Here is a 22,248-nt window from a genome sequence, read left to right on the forward strand (position 1 = left end):
GCATTTTGCTATCTTTTAGGACAGCAGTCTCGAGGATCTGATGAACGCTCAGATACATCATCTGTTCATTCTGTTGGAAGTGGTAGTGGAAGTTCTCCAATAAGCCCTTGCACTAGTCCTTCACCATCATCTTCTGTCAGTGGATTTAAAGAGAAACTTGATGGAAGCTGCACCACCACCACCTCTCATGTCCGCTATTACGTTATAAAAGCAAATACACCCAGGATGATAGAAATTTCTCTAGCCAAAGGTCTTTGGGCATTCTCTCCTTCTACTGAAAGAAAGCTTCTTTGGGCCATAAAGGTATTGTCATCAACAACTTCCTGTTATGTATCCTCAAGATGTATAGGATACTATGACACTACTATATGATCAAGTTTACATTATTACTGATCTTTTATCAACAATTTTCCTCCAAATTAGTCTATCACTACTCCATTATTGTCAAATCTTACATTCCTGTCTTCTCCTCTGACACTTTTGACTGTATTGATCCACCTAGATCTTGGCCTTCCTCTGGGTCTTTTTCCTGCCATCTTGACCTCAGATGCCTGTTCTGCTAATCTTTCCTCTCCCATTCTGTTTTAATTGACCATACCATCTTAGATTAGCTCTGTTCATAAATTCTTGAATTCTAAAAATATCAAGTTCCTTCCTAATATCTTCATTATTAATATGATTATGTCATTGATGCCATCTGTTTACCCTCCTGATTTTTCTTAGAAATCACATATTTGTGGTTTGATTGATGGTGGTTGGTGACAGGTGGGTTGTACAGGTGTATGCGGTGCTCCAGAATATCCTGCATCACTTCAATTGGGTTAAAATCAGAACTCTATGCTGGCCAAGACAACAGGTTAATACCAACCTCTGTGAACCGCCTTTGTGTTGTATGTAAAGATGGCATGTCACCTTGCCCTACTGGAAGAAACAATCAGTTCCATTTCCATAGAACTATGCCATCACTTCAGGAAGATGGTTAGCCAGCACCTTCTGGTACCTAGAGTCATCGAGTCTCATGCCCACACCTGTAGAACAGAATATTGCTCATACTGTGACTCCACCACCACAATCCTTCACTGTGGGCATGAAATAGTCTTGGTTGTATCTCTTGTGAGGGCACCTCCAGATCCATACACGTCCGTCCATTTGGTAGAGAGCAAAGTGACTCTCATCACTTTCACTCACTGGTCACTGGTCCATTGCTAACACTCTTGACACCAGCACACATGCTGCTAATTATTTGCCTCCAAATACTCAGCAAATCCTCGAAAGGTTTTCTCTTCACAGCCTGTCCCCCAAAAAAATCCATCTCATGAAGAGGCTTTGCTGAAGAGTGGTCCTACAAGTTTTCATGACCTCTCAGGCAATGGCCCGTTTGTCGTGATTCAAAAGGATACGTGGGGTCTTCCTGATCATAGTGTAACCATTGTAGTACCTTGTTTTTGTATTTCTATACAATTTCGTGTACAGTGGATTGTGGATCATGGTCAAAACTGATCTCATGAAACAATTCATGTTTCATGAGATCGAGATGGACTTTTCCCTTATACAGCACCCAATGATCATGCCTCATTCAAAATCACTTAACTTAACGAATGTGTCTTGGGCATGCTGGCCAGCTGTGTTTTGCAAAAGCTGCTTCCTTCATTTTATAGCAGATCCCATGCAGTGCTTTATGAGAGGCCCGTACATTATATCTATGGGTGTCCAGATACTGTTGTCAGGGCAGTGTATTGTTGGTTTAATGTTGTGGCTATTTTCTCTCTTATTCCATATAAATTTATTCAACTGCCTCTTTACCATATCAATTTTGCTTATTCTGTTGTCTGTTTCCATTCAGAATGCAGTCTGTGTGTTCAGTGTTTCTTCTTGTTTTGGTCTTTTTGTTGCTGATTTTCATGCCAAATTTGTTACAACTGTTATTCAATTTAGTTAGAGAATCCTGGAGACTTGCACTGCAATATTGACATTTTATCCAGTAGGTGACGATTGTTTCATGGATGACAAGGCTACTGTCCATTGTGCAAAAATTGTTCAGCAAGCATGGCATCGACTTTCACCATCTTTCCTGGCCACAACAAACCCTGGATCTGAATCCCATTGAGAATGCATGGGACATGTTAGAAAAACAGGCCTGAGAGCAAAGTCCTCTTCTATCAAATCTGAGCCAGTTAAATGACTGTCTAATGAATGCCTGGTATTTGTAGTCATAGATACAATGCCACACCTTGTGGAATCTATGCCAAACCACATATGTGCTGCAAATCGGGCTAAAGAAGATCCAACATCATATCAAATAAAAGTTTCTAATTCTGTGACAGCATGTGTATTTATTATTTAGGATATCACCTGAGATCCTGAGATGAAGAAGACTAAACTCTTCTTCATCTCAGTAACGCCAATTATTTCCATGTAGTACTTTTCGAGTTCTTCTGCAAGTCGATTTTCTTTCCACTGATACTCCTAATGTTGATAATTCCTCTCTTCAATTCTTGGGACATTGAATATAGATCTTATGTTGGAGGTACACATTTATTTGCTCTATAAGTATCTTTGCTAAGCTATATTATTTGTATTATTTTTCTTTTCACTATTACTTATAATTATCTTGTAATTTTATACTATTGTGTAAACAAAAACTGAAGCGCTATATTCTATTGATTTTTCTATTATTTGTTTCACTGTAAGTATTGAATCTTTGCAGGATCTTCCAGGTCTAGAACCTTGCCGTTCATCATTTAATGTTAGATTCATTTATATTTTCTTGAATAAGTTTTATATAGAATTTTATTGGTGATAGATTGATTCCTCTTTAATTATTTGGATCTGTTTTTTCCTCCTTTTTTTTTAAAAAAAAAAAGGCATTGTGATATTTTTTTCTCTGTTTATCTTGTATTCAGTTTTTAGAAAACACTTTTTTGAATAGTTTAATGTTTGAAATTTCATTGCTAGTTTCATATCTTAAGCTTTTGTATCTGTTATACTTTATTCACCAGATTTATCTTGCATATGCGCTAAAGGGGCTTCTTTTTTTCTTCTTTGCCAGTAGTTTAATTTTCTCCATGTACTAAGGAGTTAATATCTTCCTTTTATTTCAAACTGTTCACACTCTCTCTCTCTCTCTCTCATCAGATTTCATAATACTGCTTGTTTAATATTAATTTTTAATATTATTTTTCTTAATATATTGTTAGTAAATATCTTTACTTAGCACAATAAAGTAGTTAAAAACTTAGGAGCCATAATGTCTAGAACATAAGAACATATACAGATTAAAAACTAACAATCGGATCCTTCTTGAATATCCTAGAGATTAGTTTAATAATATAGCATATAATTTTGGCCCATTTTGTTGCTAAAAATTGTTCATTTCAAAGCAAAATTTCTTTGTTGTGAAAAACTTTACTAGCAATCTCGAAGACAATGCAAGACTACCAGGTCCTTTTACATTATTACAAAACAAAGTTATAAATGAAAAACACATCATATTAAATAAGAAAATAAATAGTGCAAACAGCTACAGACAACTGAGAAAAGTTGGCAGCGATGCATGAGGTCATCATGCCTTATGACTAACTGTAAGAGGCATCCAGTGAGATGATCAGGTGATTAAACTAGTCAGATGATTAGCAATTGGATATTAAGTGAATTATTGAAAAATATCTACTATGCTATACCCATTTCGTTATGATCTGCTTTCTTTCCTGAGAGATATGACAAACATAATTTGAAAACAAAAAAGAAAAGTAAAAGCAATGAAGCAGTGGTAGTTCTGGCAGCGACAAATATAGTATGAGAAAGATATGAAAGTTCTGTTAGAAGAAGTGAGAAAGAAATGTGAGAGTAAAAATTGCAAGTTTGCTACCCAGATATGATAGTACCAAGTTAAGAAGGAGGGGTGATGATTGTAGCAAATGATTTCATGCATAGGCTGTGTAGAAGAAATGGATGTGAAATTTTAGATGTGCAGAGTGAGTTTGTTGGCAGAAAAGACTTGTATAAGAGGGATGGCCTGCACCTGAATTCATTTGGCATCAGGAGCCTGGAAAAATTACTTCTCAGTATGAGACCTAATGCGGAGAGTCAGGGCAATTAAATCATCAAGGGAGGAATGGGAAAAATGTGTGTGAAAGTTCAACTATAGCATGCAAATGTGATAAAGATATGAATGCCTTCAAACATGGTTATGTATGTGGCAAAGGAGTGGAAAAATATGCTTTGGATTCGGACCTTTTAAGTATGTCTGGTGAGGGAAAGAGAAAGTGCTACAACAAGGCCAAATAGATTGCATATCTAATTATAAGAATAGGCTAGGTCATAATTTATTATGTCTATACATAAATGCCAGGAGCATTAGAAACAAAGAGGTTGAGTTTGTTGCTTTACTGAAAACGATGTGGCCTAAGATTGTTGGCATTAGTGAAACCTGGCTATCAGAATCAGATATGGTAAGTGGGATCAAGTGTAATGGATATACTATTTTTAGGAATGACAGAAGAGATAGGAGAGGAGGAGGAATGCTATTGATGATATCAGATGACTTAAGTCCAGTTAGGGTAGAAATACAAAAAAACAATGATAGTAACATTGTCCCATGTAGCGATGAGTTTGAGTCTATCTGGTGTGAAGTGGAGATTAACAGAATGAAATATATAGTGGGGGTGTTGCTACAGACCTGGCGGCTCAGTTGTAGGGGACAAAGAAATGCATTGCCAATTTAGCCTTATGGGTACCAAGTGAATGATCATTATGGGTGACTAATTTTCCAAACATTGATTGGGTAGAAGAGAAATTTCACGATAAGAAAGAACAGGAATTTATTGAATTGTTGCAAGACAACTTTCTCAATCAACATGTGAAAGAAGGAACTCGAGGTCAAAGAGTGTTGGATTTGCTCATATCATCAGAAAGGATCTCTATCAAGAATATGGCTATTTTACCACCAACTGGTGACAGTGATCATGCTGTTCTTTTTTGGGAAGTATCTACTTGTATTGAAGCTCCAATTAAAACAGGCTACATGCTGAACTACAAAGCTGGAAATTATGATCGACTTGGAAGAATGCTATCTTTGGTCCTATGGTATTAGTTACTGAATGGAAAAAATGTCAGCAATGCATGGGAATCTTTGAAAAAGTGCTTAAATGAGGTGGTATCTCAGTGTATCCCTGGTGTTTGAAGAATAAATAGGTTGGGAGTGAAATGGATGTGCAGCCTTATTAAGCGAGAGATCCACAAGAAGAAGATGATGTGGAAAGAATATCACGAGAATAAGAGTGAAAGGAGTTATGAAATATATAAAGGTCAGGTCAGAAAGGTAATGAGTATGAAAATAAATAAATAAATTGGCCATGCAAGCTAAAGGCAATACAAAAGAATTTTATCATTATGCCACAAGCAAAAGAAAGAATGAATATGAAAGAATAACTTTATTGATTGCAGATGATACTCTAGTGGTGGAAGCTAATGAGATTGTTCAATTAATGAATGTTCACTTTGCTAAGATATATCAACCAGGATTATGTAACATGGTGCACAGTGCTACTGCTACATTGGCTGAAGAGTTAGAGGTTCGTGTAAATGAGGTTGAAGAGCTGTTGCATAACCTGGATAAGAATTTGTCAATAAGACAGATGGAATATCAAGCCCTTTTTCTTAGCTCAGGAATGATACCACAGGAATGGAAGGAATACATGTTAGTTCTATTGAACAAGGACGGTGAAAAAACTAATGTGTCTAACTACCGACCTATCAGTATCTCTGGTGTGGAGTGAAGATTTTAGAAAAGTTGGTAAGAACTTGCATGCAGAAATGGGTAGACAAACAAACTATACTCTGCAAGGAGCAGCATGGGTTTAGTAAAGGAAGACCATGTCTTAGCAATTTGCTCATATTTTATGACAATGTTATGGCTGAGTTGGATAAAGGGAATGGACATACTTTGATAATGTTGGATTTTTCTAAGGCATTTGATAGGTATCACACAAAAAAGCTGTTGCATAAACTGGAGAATATGGGATTGGAATATAAACTGTTGACTTGGATCAGGGGATGGTTGACAGACCGATATCAAAAAGTGTTATATAGCGTACGTAAATCTGCCAATTTAAGGTGACCAGGGTGTACCTCAGGATTCAGTCCTTGGTCCATTATTGTTTAATCCGTACATTAATGACATCAGGCAGGGTCTAACATCATATGTGCAATGGTTTGTCAATGATGCGAAGATAGGCAGGGCAATCAGGGATGCTGCTGATATTTAGCACTTACAAAATGATTTGAATAGGCTGAAATGTGGGCAAACAAAAATAGCTATCAGTTTACTGTTGGTGAGTGTAAAGTTATGTGCTTTGGAATGATGAGATTTCCAGCAGTATATTATACGAGGGACATCCAAAAGTAAGTTCCATTTTTCAATATTTTCACTGCAGTGCTGCGATCGCAATGGTGCGCATGCGTGCTGAGTTTGTTGATTCCTTAGCAAAGCTCTGGTACCATTTTCAGACATTCTCACAGTGCATATGCTTCTTGGAGTGTGTGTTTATAATGTTTAAGAAAATTGAATCATCCACCGCATGTAAAATTGAATTGCTCGCCACATGTGAAATTAGGTCAGTTATCCATTTCTTGGATGCAAGGAATGTTAATGAAGGAAGGACAGGTGTGCACTATGATGAACGGAGTGGGCGAACATCTTTAGTGACTGGTGGTTTGGTGCATTCAGTTGAAGAGTAGATTCAACAGACTAGGGAATTCACTCTGATGTCACTCTCACTGCAATTTCCAGAAGTTTCATGTTCATGTCTTCATGAAATTGTGTCGGAGAAATTGAATTATTGGAAATTGTATGCACGCCAGGTGCAGAAGTTGCTTACAGAACAACACAAAACGAATTGCCTGCCTGGGCAGTGCATTGGAATTCTTGACACGCTACCATGAGGATGGCAATGCTTTCCTTGGTGACAAGCAGACTTGTCACCGAGGATGAGACATGGGTGTTGCATGCAACCCCTGAATCTAAACAAGAGTTCATGGAGTGGAGGCACACCTCATCACCAGTCAAGACAAAATTGAAAACAATGGTTTCCACTCGGAAAATCATGTGCACCGTGTTTTGGGACAGACAAGGAATTTTGCTGGTAGACTTCTTGGGTCAAGGCTCCACAATCAACGCATGTACTGCCAAATCCTTAAGAAACTGTGTCGTGCGATCCAGAATAAAACATGGCATGCTTACCAGAGTGTTGTTTTGATTCATGATAACCGGCATAACACAACTTCTTGCCACCTTCGGCTGGGAACAATTCCACCCCCCCCCCCATACAGCTGACCTAGTGCCAAGTGACTTTCATCTGTTCAAACATCTGAATCTTTCCTTGGTGGCCAACAGTTTCAAGACGACGACGAGGTCAAAGAAGCAGTCAATACGTGGTTTGTGTCACAGGCAGCAACCTTCTACGACAAAGGTATACAACTCTTGGTGCCTCATTATGATAAGTGCCTGAACAATGGTGGAAATTATGTAGAAAAGTAGTGAAAGATGTGCTTTAATTTCCAATAAAGTAGGCTAACCGTGAGGTTAGCCTCGTGGCTGTGCACTTCGCAACCATTATGCCTGGGGAAGGAGTGTCCTAGGTTTGATTCCCGTCAGTGACGTGAGGAGCGGAAGGATCGGAAAGATTCATTGTGGGAGGTCCCTCCTAGGAAACACAATCTATCATACCACTCCTTAAACTCATTGACTGTTCTCACTCTCACCACGCTATCAGGCAATGCATTCCACAGTTCAACCACCATCCATGCAAAGAAACCACTCCTCACCCTCTTGATCGCAGCTTCCTTTCGTAACCTTCAGGGATGGCCCCCCCTTGTCATCACTCCTTCCCACTGTTCAACCAAGCGAAAGAACTCCCCAGTGTCAACCCTGTAACCATCTCTCAACAGTTTAAAAGTCTCAATCATATCACCTCTCTTTCTTCTATCTACCAAACTCTGTGGTCCACATTCCTTCAGCCGATCCTCACAACTAACATTGTACAGTCCTGAAACTGTCTTTGTTATCTGCCTCTGTACCATTTCCACAGTTAATTTATCCCCTTCAAATCCTGGGGACTAAATCTGAGAACAATACTCTAAGTGTGATCTGATCAGGGTCTTATATAACGGAATGATGACTCTTTTATCTCTGCAGGTGAGCGACCTTCTCACTATTGCAGCAATCCTCTGTGTTACCTTCACCACCTTCGCAATATGTCCTCTAAATTTCAGGTTTCTATCAATCATCAACCCGAGATCTCTTGTCTCCCCTACTTCCTCCAGTACAACTCCTCCAATAGAGTATGAAGTATCCCATCGATCCCAAACCTCAAGACCTTACATTTTTCTGTATTAAACTGATACCCCATTCATTTACCCATCTGTCTCATTTATTCAAATCCTCTTGCAGGACTACCACGTCTGCACTATTACTAATAACCTTTCCTAGCTTCACATCATCAGCAAACAACTGAATATCTCCCCTGCAATCCACTGACAATGTCATTGATATAAAGGTTAAACAATATAGGTCCCAGTACTGAGCCCTGTGGACCTTCTGCCTCCTTGAGACTGTCCCACCATACACAACTCTCTGATACCTATCAGACAGCCAATCCCGAATCCAGTTGACCAAACTGACATCCCAAACCCATGTGCTTCAACTTAAATATCAGCTTATCATGTGGCACCCTTCAAATTCCTTCGCTAAATCCAAGAAAATGGCAGTATATGCCTTTCCCTCATCAACTGCTCTTGTAACTTCATTATAAAAGATTAGCATATTACTAAAACATGAGCACCCCTTAACAAATCCATGTTGACTCTCACAGATAACATTACCTTCATCTGCCCAATGCTGTATACGGTCCCTTACTAATTTCTTCAAGATCTTAACAACTACTGACGACACACAAACTGGCCTATAATTAGACACTTCCAGTCTGATACCGTCCTTATGCAATGGCACTATCTTACCTTCCTTCCATTCCCTTGGCACCTTTCCCATAGCCAGACTTTCATTGAAAAGCCATTTCAAAGGAGGTCAGTCTCAAAACTCGTGGTGAAATACCATCCAGTTCCACAGCTTAACTGACATCCAGAGTACTCAGTATTTGGAACACACTCTCCTCCTGCACTTCTAAACCTCGAACCTAGCCTATCCGTCTAGTATTAACATTTACTCCTCCAGGATGAAATATACTCCAATAAAATATTTATTGTACAATTCCACTATGTTCTCTGCATCAGTCACTCTATTCCCATTTTTATCCCACAATGTCATTCTTCCACAATCCTTTCTCCTCCTGGCTACAATAGCTAAAAAATTCCCTAGGATTTTCTTTGGATCTTTGGGCCAATCTCTTTTCATATTCCAGTTTTGCCTTCGTTACCATAGTCATTCTCCTGGCCTGTGTCTTATATTCTTAATGCATCTGCTCTCCACCCCCTCTCCTTATATCTCTTCCATAACCTCTTTTTCACCTGCAGTTCCTGTTTGATATCGTTTGCCATCCACTTTACGCCAAATTGTGTTCTCTTCTTCACTCGCAGAATACAGCTTACTATTACTGCTAACAAATATTCCTTCACAATTTCCCATGTACTAATGATATCCTGACATTCCAATTCCTCCCTCCATGAAACTTCCCCAAGTTGATATCTAAGACTATTATAATCTTGCTTTATAATTCCACATACTTTCCTGTCTCTTTGATACTCCTGCATCTATTCATCTTCCAAGTCAAAACCACCTGGTCACTTTCTCCAACTGGTGGGAGAGATGTCATCTCAGTTATTAACAACTCTTCTGATGCTATGACCAAATCCAAAACTCTTGAACATCTTGTTCCCTCTATTACATGCTGCCTAAGACATTTGTCCCTCGAGAATTCAAGAAATCCCATTTCCTTATTGCTGCATGCATCTTCCTCTCCCCAATTTATACTGCTGTAGTTAAAATCTCCCATAACAATCATTGTTTTTGCTTGCCAACCTCAACTGTCTAAATATCTCCTGGTCTCTCCTCTCTGTGCTCCTTGGTTTGTAGCAACACCCCACTAAATATCCTGTCTTGCCCACCTCTACTTCACACCATATGCTTTCAAAATCATTAGTGTCACTACCTTCCAAAGCCTCCACTCTTAGAGGACATATTTCATCACTTATCATAAACAGTACTCCAACACCATGCTTTTCCTTCCTACCCTGCTACTTCTATTCCTGTTATTATATCCTCTTCTGTCAACCACATCTCATGATCTCAATAATCTTTGGCCAGGCTGATGCTATCTGTACCACCGGTCACTCTCCTTTATTCCAGATACCCCTGGCATTAGTATAAAGCATAAAAATGCCACTGTTTCTTTACCTAGCATTATCCCCTCTAGACTCCACTGGGCTCAGTGTTACCAGTGTCCATTCCCACAAGAGGCCACCCCCACCACCATCCAACCTGACTATTCTACTTTCCCTGCATTGACACACCGACTCGTTCAGAAAACCGCAATCTCTCCAGATGCCTACGTCCTTCCTCGTTCAAATGCAAGCGGTCTCTCCCATACAATTCCTTTCTGTCCTCAAATGCCCTCCAAGTATCCACATATTCCAATCCTCTCTTCTGACACATTCTAGCCATTATGCTATTCAATATTACTGCTCTTCTTCTCACCTCGTCACTATCATACCTAGGCAACACGCACACTATCTTTTCTCTCTGCGTTTTCTTTTGCACAACCTGAAGCAAGAATCTCATATCTCTCGCCACCCAATTTACATTGCCTCTCATGTCATTCGTTCCTACCATCACAATCATCTCATCCACTCCTTTTAATTGCCATAGCCACCCTTTCTATCGTTCCTCCAGGCAAACACTCCTCATGCATCCTATCTTGCACACCACGGATCATTGACTCCCCATACATCACACCTCTTACCACCCTGTTCCTCGATTGCTCATCTGCATCCCTCACTCGCTCTCCTCTAATGACATCACTCTATCCCTGGTAGTGCTCCCTCATATTCTTATTCCCTCTCTTCCACTGTTCCTATTCTCTCCTCTTCTATCATTCCCATAACTCTCTCTCATTCCCTCTCTTCCACTGATCCTATTCTCTCCTCTTCTGTCATTCACATAACTCTCTCTCACTCCTACTGTGATTCGCCTTGCATTCACCTCTTTCATTTGCCTAATCTCATCATTCACACTTCTCATCTCATTCCCAAGACATTCCACATTTTCTTTCAGCTCATCTATTCTCTCTCTCTCTGTAAGTTAGCCGCTGTTGTTTGTTATTCGTCCTCCCAATTGAGACCATCTCCAAAAACTTCACAATCATGCAACCTTTCCACACTTCCCACTCTCATTTTTTTCATTCATATTTCTCTCGCTATTCTCGCCCTCTATCATACCACTCGTCTCTCTATGTGGAGAATCTCCTGCCTCTGATTCAACGATACTATAACTGACCATTTCTATGGTCAGTTATAGTCATCTCTAACTTACAAAATTCCTCCCATTGCCTGCATTTTGCACATATATGTATTTCCCCTTCTCTTACCTGCCACATATACAACCGCCAGGATGCATACATTCCACAAGTCTTGCATGCCACAAAATCCCATATTTCACGCAAAATGGAGTCATTAAATGGTGGACTTGGTGATGCGCCATTTGCAATCGGCGGCTGCCACCATTATCCAAAATAGTGTCGAGGAACTATTACAACTAAACTCTAAATAAGTATAAGTGAGTATAACTATATAAGTATAAGTTAACTATAAGTATGAAACATTTAAATATACTAAATAACGAAAACTTATGTTATCTTCTTCTCATCCACCGCTATGTTTCCGATTCCGACCCCGCCTTCTCGGTAACCAAAAATACACAATCCACACCCAACATAAATTGGACATCAATCTTCAAAAAATAGTTAAGGCTAAAATGGTCCCAGCCATATAATAAAAGATGTTGTTAGATGATTTATTTTAAAGTATTTTTTATTTAATGTATTTTTTTATTAACATGAACACATAGATATAGAAGACATGCCTTATGAAGGCCGTGGTTTCCTAAATGTGGTCTAATTTTTGTATAAGTTAATCCAGCAGTGAGAAAGCTTTTTCAGGTTTGACACTTATTGGTCAACTGCTCAATTGGAAATCAAAAGCCATTTTTAAATATTTTCATCTTATTTTTCTTTGTGAAAATGCATCAATTCCTTTCCAATTACTTTTGTTAAGTTTTTAGTGCTTGTTTACTTTTGAGTTGGATATCTTCATATATATTCTTTATTGCCAATTTCAAGCTTTTCCTTCATTGGTAACACTACTGATGTTGAAGGAACTGAATGTGAAGATGCTACAATTTCAGATTCTGATCTTCAAAATTTTCTCTTTCTTATAAATGTGTTCAGCTAACTTCATTATTATCTTCATTATTCAGCATCTGTTGCTTGTGTTAAACATCCATAATCATTATCATTATCATTTGATTTCTTGGGATCATAAAGACAGGACAGAACATCAAAAAATCTTTATCATTCCTTTATACGAGGTATTGCACATCTTTAAGTCATTGCTTTTGATTTGTTAGCTCATAGAGCATATATTTTAATGTTAGTCATCAATATACAAATTCATATTTTTGTGTCATAATACTCCTACAGCAACTTTATCAGTTGAAATGTTAAACCACATGAAGAAAGCTCTTTGTAAGGATCTTAGTCACAAACTAAAAAGAATTTTTATAAGCCTTTCTTTGACTGGTTACCAACTGATTCAATCTCTGGCACAGGCAAGTAATATTTTTTTTTCTCCTGGAAACTTGGGGTTTTTCATCCCATAGCTCAAAAAAATGGACTGTAGAACTCACACTATTTCAGACAATGATATATAGTCACCGGTAGTTTTGGACCAGCTATCTGTGATTGGCTAAGGGTAGAGATTAGCTGTCCACTAGTCTCCAAAAGTTATTTAGGGCTAAATAACTTTTGGAGACTTATTTTTATTCGTGTTCAGTATCTCTAAAGTTAATATCCAATTTGAAATCTCTGAGATTCTTTCTGGTCAATTTTGAAGCATCAAGAACTGCTCAAACATAGCCAACAAACTATTTCAATAGATTTTGGAATCCAATATTAATGAGGTTCACTATCATTATTGAATTCTTCTTTTTCATGTTTCTGGAGTATATCATTGTTTTTGTTGTTGATTTGGGAAATATCTTCTTTGATTTCTTCCTTTTGCAGTACAGGCCTGTTCCAGCCTCATGCTATCACTTTGAGGATCTTCCTCTGTTTCTTTACCTTTTGGTTTATATTTTAGTATTCTTCTTGGTAGTTTGTTTGCTGCCATTCTGCTTGGGAAATATATTGACTGCTATTCATATCATTACTGTCAGAGAACTCAGTGCATTTTGTATAGAATTTAATTGAGAATCAATGAATATGTCACACAGCACCTCTTAAGCATTTCATTGTCTTCCTTCACATATTTGCTACAGTCATCTGTATCAGATCATTCAGTGACAAGGAACTATATTTTATAAAATTAGCCAACAATAAAAATTATTACAACATGAATGAAAATATTTTTTCATTTACTGAAATACTAGTAAAAAAACATTGAATTGCTGGTAAATTTTAAAGAATTTTTGTGCCATAGCCAAGTAAACTAGTTCACCAATATTGCAAACACTAGATGTATTGTCTCCACTTTAAAAAGTTTGATTTGATATAAAGTTTAAAACACTGAAGGTCAATTATTGCATATGCTTAGGGATCTTAATCGGTCAAACTGTGGTGATCATTTCATTATTTTATCTCTAGGAAGGTAAAGATGTGATTCTTATTTTCTCTATCCAAGGTAGTGGGCATTTTCAAGGTTATGCTCAATTTATAGGTCATCTCTGTGATCACAGACCTTCTGAATTTACAGCACCAAATCTTGGCAACTGTTATCAAATTGAGTGGCTAAAAAGGTAGGATAGCATAAATTTTGTATGTATGTATAAAATATTTTTTTAATTTATTTGACATATATTATACTTGACAAGAAATTATATTCCTGTTTTAATACATATTAGACATTGTTGACTTCACATCAGTTGCTTTAGTGTCCTATAATGTAAAAACATTAAGGAAAGGATCACTATCCAGCAGTTTTTCAACCTGTATTGAGGTCTCATCAGTGGAAACCAGCAACAAGAAGATACTAAGATTAAATAATTTTAATATCAATTTTACCAAGGTTAAATTGATGTAGAAAAATCACATTTAGGGTATAGGAAATTATATTAAAAAATAATATAATTTCTTGTCAAGTGCAACATAACCATGCAGAAAAACTTTCCATAATTTGACTTAGATTCTCACACTCTCTGATGTGCTTCTTCAGGAATGGAAATAAACTGAAAGGATGCTGAATAATATGGCAAACTATGTTACAAAAGAAAGTAAAAATATTAAAGAAATCTAATGATGAAAATACGATAATAAATATATTGCATATGAAACAAGATTTGCATGAGAAGAAAGTATGGATTCAATGCTGGAAGAAAGGTGATAATCAAATTCAGGAGCCTAGTCATCACTTTTCCCTAAAGAACAAGCTAGGACAATCATGGTAAAGATGGCAAAATTGGATTATGAAAAGAAGTTAACTAAACAAGCAAAAGGAAAATTCTTCACTATATGGCAGGGAAAAAGAAAAAATGACTGAAAGAATAACATTAGTGAATGTGGAATGGAAGAAAGTTTTGAATGGTTTAGAAAAACCGAGTTTAAGCAATCACTTTAGTAAGGTATACATCCCTTGAAGATCCATTAACTGTCTGGATGCAGAGGTGGAACTAAGTGGAAGGATATGAGTTAGAGGTTATAAAGGTATTGTAGATAATAAAGCCTGATTGGAACACATCAGTGGGATTGGATGAGATGTTGGTAAGGTGCTGAAGGAATATAAAAGAGAATTAGTTGTGCCTGTGACTTAGATATTAATCTTGGGTCTCAAGATAAATAACTTGGTCTCAATAAAGAGAGGCAAGATAATTCCTTTATACACATGACGGAACTGGGACACCAATGAATTATGCACTAATCAATATCTCTGGAATCATCCAAAAATACTGATTAGTCTATCATTCATTTAATTAGTACCTCTCTGCAAGCAGTTAGTAGAACCTTGAGAACATAGCATTGTTTAAAGATAGGTCCTGCTTTATCACTTTGCTCATGTTTTATTAAAAAATGACTACAATGTTGAGTGGAATTGATATATCATGATACTTTTGCATTTGCCAAGAATTTTCACACAATGTTATATAACTGGAGGGTACTATATACATTCAAAGGGATTGATATGCAAAATAGGCTTGTGATGGAGTACAAGTAAAGGATCATGGCTAAATAGCAGATGACCCTTTGCTTAGGTCATTCTTGTTAAACTTGTTTATGGGTATTAATTATACAATGATTTGCAAGTGATACAAAGTCACAAAAGAAGATGTTGTGTCAGAAATAACTGGCCCACTATCAGTCAGCCATTTATTTCGGATCCAACATGAAAAGACATTGACTTACGATAAAAATGTGCTTATACTCTCAAGAGCAGGGATAAAGAAATATAAATGAATTGTAATCAAAGAGGGTATATCAATTTAATTAATAAGATTGTTATAAAATAGCCCAAATTGTATTCTAAAATCATGCCCAGTGTGGGAAAATTATGTTAAGGAAATCAGAATCATATGTCAACCAATCAACGGAAGGTCAAATCACTATGTAAGAGTCCACAGTGACACAGCAGAAAAACCGTATAGCCATCCGGTAACCTCAACCGTAACAGTTTCATCAAGAGAGGTGTGGAGAAAAGGATGTGACATCTTCAATACCTGACGAATCAGAAATAGCTAAGTAGGTGACGAAAGCAAAGAGAGAGAGGGCGCTCGCGGATGAAATATAAGGAGCACTTTAAATGCTCTCTCATTCTCTTGTGTTCCTGTAGTTCCTGTGTTCTGGTTCGAAGGCTGAGGAAGCTTGTCCCTGGTATCCATCAACCTTCCACGTTGCTGTGGGATCTGATATGTACAAGATACCCGACAAAACACCTGCAGACCAGTAAAGAGAGCCATTGGTAAATCTGCTACCAATGTGAGGATGGCGAAGGATATCTCTCGAGGAGGAAAGAAAGCAACAGACAGCGGAGTGCCAAGAGAATTCTTGCCACGTCCGATGAAAGCCCGAGATTAGAGTTAAGGAACCCGCTTCACTAAGGAAATAGCCGGTAAGGTGCAGAACTTTCATTTTCATATATCTTAAGTCATATAGAAAGAGAGGAAACAGAAGGAGAGAGAACTTTGAGCATAGCCCTGCTCGTGCCATCTAAGTGATCCGTTTGGACTAATCGTCTATGATAAGACTGTCCTATGGTAGTTTAATCTTTTGTGTAAAAGAGACATTTTAGTAGAACAGTTATGAGATAATTCAGTATTTATGATAATGTGTGAAGGCCCTGTTCGTTATATTGAGCCTATAACTTGTGTGAAATTTACAAGAAGTAATTTTAATCCTCTGAATAAGATAATGACTATTAATTGAGTGAACGTATCATGTGCATTTAGCTAAAGTTGCAATATTCAAAGATTGTATAACCACGAGAGCATCACTTAATCCTAATGCGAGAAACAGAAAAAGGGATGATTAACTAATGCTCTTGACATCGAATTATATGAGCCTGTATGATAAGTGATACATAAGAGAGATCTTAACAATTAAAACATTTGAGTTGATTTTATTACAGTAGTGTGAATAATTATGCATGAGTTCATCTTTATGTTTATCAGATATGATTTTAATGTAAATGCCATTAGTTCAAATAAATGTATTCTTTTAATCTAAAACTTGTGAGTTTTTGTGTTTGAGACTGAACTACCACTTAGAAAAGTTCGAACCTGTATAAATAAAGGAAATCTGTATAAGTAAGGGGAAACCGTATAAGTGGGGGAATACTTTAGAAGTAAGGGAAAAGGGAAGCCACGACTGCATACCACGTGATCTCTAACCCAAGACAAAGAGTTGATATAATTAGTAGTTTAAGTTTTAGTATCAGAAACTGGTTTAATTTCTGGCTGGTGCAGTCGATCTCAAATAAATTTGTCAGGAACTAATTTCAGGTACATTATAACTGTACAAGAAAGGGGAAGTAAAGGACGTTACAATATATATAAGTGATATTACAATGGTGCAGACAGCAAAAAGTTAGGAAATATATAAGAAAGAAGCTCTTTATAACAAAGATAAGGAAAATTCGTGATGCAAAATCCTTGTTAGTTTATCTGAACAGTCTGGTTCTATGAGCAAATGATAATGAATGAATGAATGTCAGGGTTACTTAAGGGTCAAAGCCAAATAACTGGGAGGAGACCTCCAAATTGCCTTTCAGGAATGCAGAGAACCAATCTAATGTCCAATCCTCACCTTCATGTGGTGCCAGCCTTTAGTAGGTATCTACTGGATACTGAACAAATAAGGATGGGCTGGTAATTTAGGACTTAGCCGACAAAATTGTACTCTCTCTCTCTCTTGGCTTTAACCTCAAATACATGTAATGCATGATGAAACTTCATGCCAGGTAGGACATTGCCTGGTTCCCTGATGAAACCAGGGAACCAGGGCAAACCATGAAAAGTCAGTTACTAGAATAAGCAACAACTCGACATCAAGAAGAAGAATAAACCCAACATCAGACGAACTGAAGATAGCAACCATCAATATAAGGAGTGTTAATGAAAAGGAAATCGAACTTGCAGAAGAATTGAAAAGTACCGTGTGGACATATTTGGCATTACTGAAACAAAGAAGACAAAAATAAGTGAGATCTTACTAAATAATAAGTACAGGATGTTATTTTCAGGCAATAATGATCAAGGAAAAGAAAGGAAGGAATAGCAATGGCATTCAACACAAACATGTGAAGATAAACTTCTTGATTGGGAGGCAGTTTCAATTAGAGTTATGTGGGCAAACTTCAAAATAGAGAAATGAACAATAAAACTTATTTGTGCCTATGGTCCCACAAAAGGTTGTTCTAAGGAAGAATTAGAGGAATTTTTTGAGTCATTAGAACAGGCAGCTGACATAAAGAAAATGGAAAACGTGGTCCTTGGAGATCTCAGCAGAAGAGTAGGAAACGAATCCCACCAGGCATATAGGAAAATTTGGAAAAAGGGCAAAGCCGCTAATACTGGACTTCTTCTCAAGAGACATGGACTAGTCATTACTAACACCATATTTCAACATAAAGATGTACACAAGTTCATATGAAGAGAAGACACAAAAAATAAGAAAAGCTTCATTGACTACACTACTTCATTGACTGGGTTCTATAAGGATGGTAGAACCCAACTCTACCATCCTTGCTAGCCACACTCTTGCCCAGCTTCCATAGATGTCCCCTAGTTCTCTCACCACTAATCCTGATCTCAAAAACATCCTCTGAATTAATCCTATAGAAACCCTTTAGCAATTTGAATGTCTCAATCATATCTCCCCTTTTCTGTCTATCAACTAATTTCTGCAACCCACAAATCTTCAACCAGATCTCATAAGGTTCATTCCATAGACCTGCTATCATCTTGGTCACTCGCCTCTGGATCCTCTCCACCTCCTCCCCATCAAGGAAAAAACTCGGTGACCAAATCTGGGCACAGTAGTCGAGATGAGTCTTATCAAGGCTCAGTACAGAGGTACAATAACTTGCTTGTCTCTGCTCGTCAAAGTATTTTTCAACAACCAAGTGAGTTGATGAGCTGATTTAGCTACTTTCGCAGTGTTGGTGGATAGGCAGATGAAGTTTAGGGGACACATTGCGAAAATAGCTAAATCAGCTCATCTGCTAATCTTTTCACCCCAAAATGCATAACCTTACATTTTGTCACATTAAATTGACATCCATTCTCCTTAGCCCAGAACTCCAATCTGTCCAAGTCTTCCTGCAAGATTTTGACATCTTCTGCATTCACTATTGCCCTACCTAACTTTGCATCATCAGCGAACAAATGAACTGTTCCTCTTAGATCCTTTCCTATATCATTAATGAACAAATTAAACAGCAGTGGTCCAAGAACAAAACCCTGCAGCATACCACTAGTCACAAGCCATCTTTTGGACTCTACTCCTAAATAAACTACTCTCTGATATCTCTCCATCAACCGCCTGCCTATCCATCTCACCAACCCTATATCCATTCCCATATGTTGTAGTTTACGGATTAAAATTCCATGTGGTATCCTGTCAAATGCCTTCACCAGGTCCAGCAGTATCACTGTAAACCCATTACCCTTATCCAGTTCAGCCGTCACTGTGTTATAAAACTTGAGCAAGTTACTGAGGCATGATCTACCCTTCACAAAGCCATCCTGTCCCCCATACAGTATCTCATTATCATCAATCCATTCCTGTATTTTTCCCTTGACTACTTTCTCCAAGACCTTGACAACGACTCCTGATATGCTAATCGGTCGGTAATTTACATCATCAGTCTTGGAACCTCCTTTATGCAATGGAACTATTTTCTCTTCTTTCCACCCCCTCGGGACTAACCCAGACCTGAGATTCAAATTAAACAAAATGGTCAAGGTCCACTTCACGTAAGACCCATGCCAGTATACCATCCAATCCCACAGATGTATTCACATTAAGGTTCTGTAATAGACTATTCAGCTCCACTTCATTCATCACAATTCCCATATAAACTAATGGTTCCTTCATTTTATCAATGTCACCACCTGGATGGTATACTCTTGCAAAGTGCTCGCTCAGTAATTCCACTATATCGACTGATTCAGTGACCTCCTTACCATCGTCATTCCTTAAAATCATTCTGCCCTGTACAGTGTTTGTTTTTTTTTTTTTTTGCTTGCAGCATATTGAAAGAACTGTTTGGGATTCTCTTTAGCTTGCATAGCTAGTTTCCTTTCATAATCTGCTTTTGCTTTTTTTACCACACTCGTTACCCTTCTGGCCTGCGCTTTATACCGTTCGTGTGCCTGCAGGTCACCTTTCTCTTTAAATTCCCTCCACGGTTGTTTCTTTTTTTGCAACTCAAGCTTTATAGTCTTATTCATCCATTTAACCCCTACTTGTTTTACTATTCAGACCCTAGGTATACAATCAGCTATAACCTCCTGTAAATTCTCCTTGACCACTTCCCATGCTCTATCGACATCCAGCCCTTGCAGTTTTACATGCCATGGCACTGATCCAAGCAATCTCCTAAGCTTGTCATACTTGTCAGCACGGTAATAACACCTATACCCTGTCTTAAAATCAAAAATTCCACACATTTAGCCACCTCCCAGGTGAAGACCTTATGATCACGCTCACCAGTAGGTGGCAACATGATCATATTCATTACAGTCAAATTCTCAGATGCTATTACCAGGTCAAGCACTCTCAAACCCCTAGTTTTTCAATTACATTCTGTCTCAGATAGTTATCCCTTAATAATTGAATAAAATCCATTTCCTTCCTCACATGTGTCCTCTCCTCCTTCCAATCAATGTTACCATAGTTGAAATCCCCCATAATAATTACCCTCCTTCCACTAATTTCATCAATTTGTTTATGAATACTATCTCCACCATCTATTCCATCACCTGGTCTATAGCAGCACCCAACTATATATTTTGTTCTGCCAGTCTCAATCTCACACCAAATAGCCTCAAATGAGCTCTTTTCACTATCCTACAATACAACTTCAATTCTCCTTGACTGCAGTTCATCAGCTATCATCAATAACACCCCCCCTCCATTTTGTTCTCTCTGTCCCTCCTAAACACACTGTAACCTACACATTCTATCCCACTAACTATATCATCTTCTGTCAGCTATGTTTCACTAATGCCAATAACCTGTGGCCAGGAAGAGCCAATCAAGTCCAAAAATTCTCCCTTCTTGTTCTTAATAATCCTGGCATTAGTATACATGAAATGCAGAGGTCCCTTTGTCCCACCCCTATCTTGATGCGTTATTCTAACTATCCCATTCGATTTCTTGTCCTTTGTACTGGCTCGAGTACATTATATACATTCTTACACTCAACTGTCTCACTGATGTCTGCATATCCACTCCCCACCCCCTCCTTGGTAGTTCTAGTTTCCCTGGTTCTGCACATCCATTTTCACTTCATTCAGCAACACTTTTTCCAGTCTCCGCACACAAATCCACACGTCCACGAATTACACACCACACCATCTGCATAACCTGCGCATAAAGTCTTTTGTGATTATGGCCCTCCTAAACTCCTCTCTGTCATACCGCAGCAACAGACTTACCATCCTAACTCTGTCACTCTTTTCTTTCGCTTCCTTTAACAATACTTTAAAGTCCTCTCTCATAAAAAATTTATCTCCTTTCAATTCATTCGTACCCACCACAACTATCAATTCTTTCACCCTCTGTTTTTGCGCTTTAATATTCTCACTTACATCCTTAAATTTCGCACCCGGTAAGTACAATTTAGTTAAACTCCCATCTATCACTCCTCTTAATAACAAGTCACCATACAACACTCTTTCTGTCATTTCAGAAACTCTCCCACTCTTACGCTTATTTTTCCTTTCAAACACTTGTTTATTTCCGTTAGCCAAGGCACTCTGGAAAGAGTTTTGCAGGTGCTCTAACGCTCGCTGCACACTGTGTATCACTGCACTCAACCTAGCGATCTTACTCCCTACAAATAATCCCTCATTATTTTTCATCATTTAAACCATTTTCTTTCTCTGTATAGTTGCTTTCACTCTCTCTCTCTCTTTGATCACTGCTCTCATTGCCATCTTGTACAACATCACAATTCCCTATCAAGCCACTATTTTCACTCATATTCTGGCTTTCTTCAACCATAACTATCTCACGACCTGACACATACTTCAATTCCTCAATTTGCTTACACTTTCTTTCGGCACATTCTCCCACCACTATCACTTTCCATCCAAACTCCAGCCTCCTTCGGGAATGCATACATCCCACACACATCACATTGGACAAACTCCCTCACATTACAGTTTTTGAACAAAGGCGTTGTATTTTTGGACGCCATCATCTTACGTCGCATTGCCGCCATGTGCTATGAAACGTGTCGTTAAAATACTAAGTTTAAATAAAACGTAATTCACACCAAAATCACACAGACACAACATCCCACCAAAAA

The 22,248-nt window shown here is 38.0% G+C and overlaps 1 protein-coding gene across 1 annotated transcript in view; it reads left to right on the forward strand.

Annotated features, from left to right (window-relative positions):
- LOC150101845 (3'-5' RNA helicase YTHDC2-like) overlaps positions 1-22,248 on the forward strand; it is a 503,757-nt gene that overhangs the window by 437,891 nt on the left and 43,618 nt on the right. Inside the window, exons 24-25 of the mRNA XM_090400932.1 lie at positions 20-303; positions 13,869-14,020. Coding sequence (XP_090257058.1) covers positions 20-303; positions 13,869-14,020 — 436 coding nt within the window. The remainder of the gene's footprint in view (positions 1-19; positions 304-13,868; positions 14,021-22,248) is intronic.

The sequence above is a fragment of the Typopeltis vanoorti genome, chromosome 11, assembly GCF_054136105.1.
Source record: "Typopeltis vanoorti isolate ZY-2024b chromosome 11, IOZ_Tvanoo_1.0, whole genome shotgun sequence".
Classification (NCBI taxonomy): Eukaryota; Metazoa; Arthropoda; class Arachnida; order Uropygi; family Thelyphonidae; genus Typopeltis; species Typopeltis vanoorti.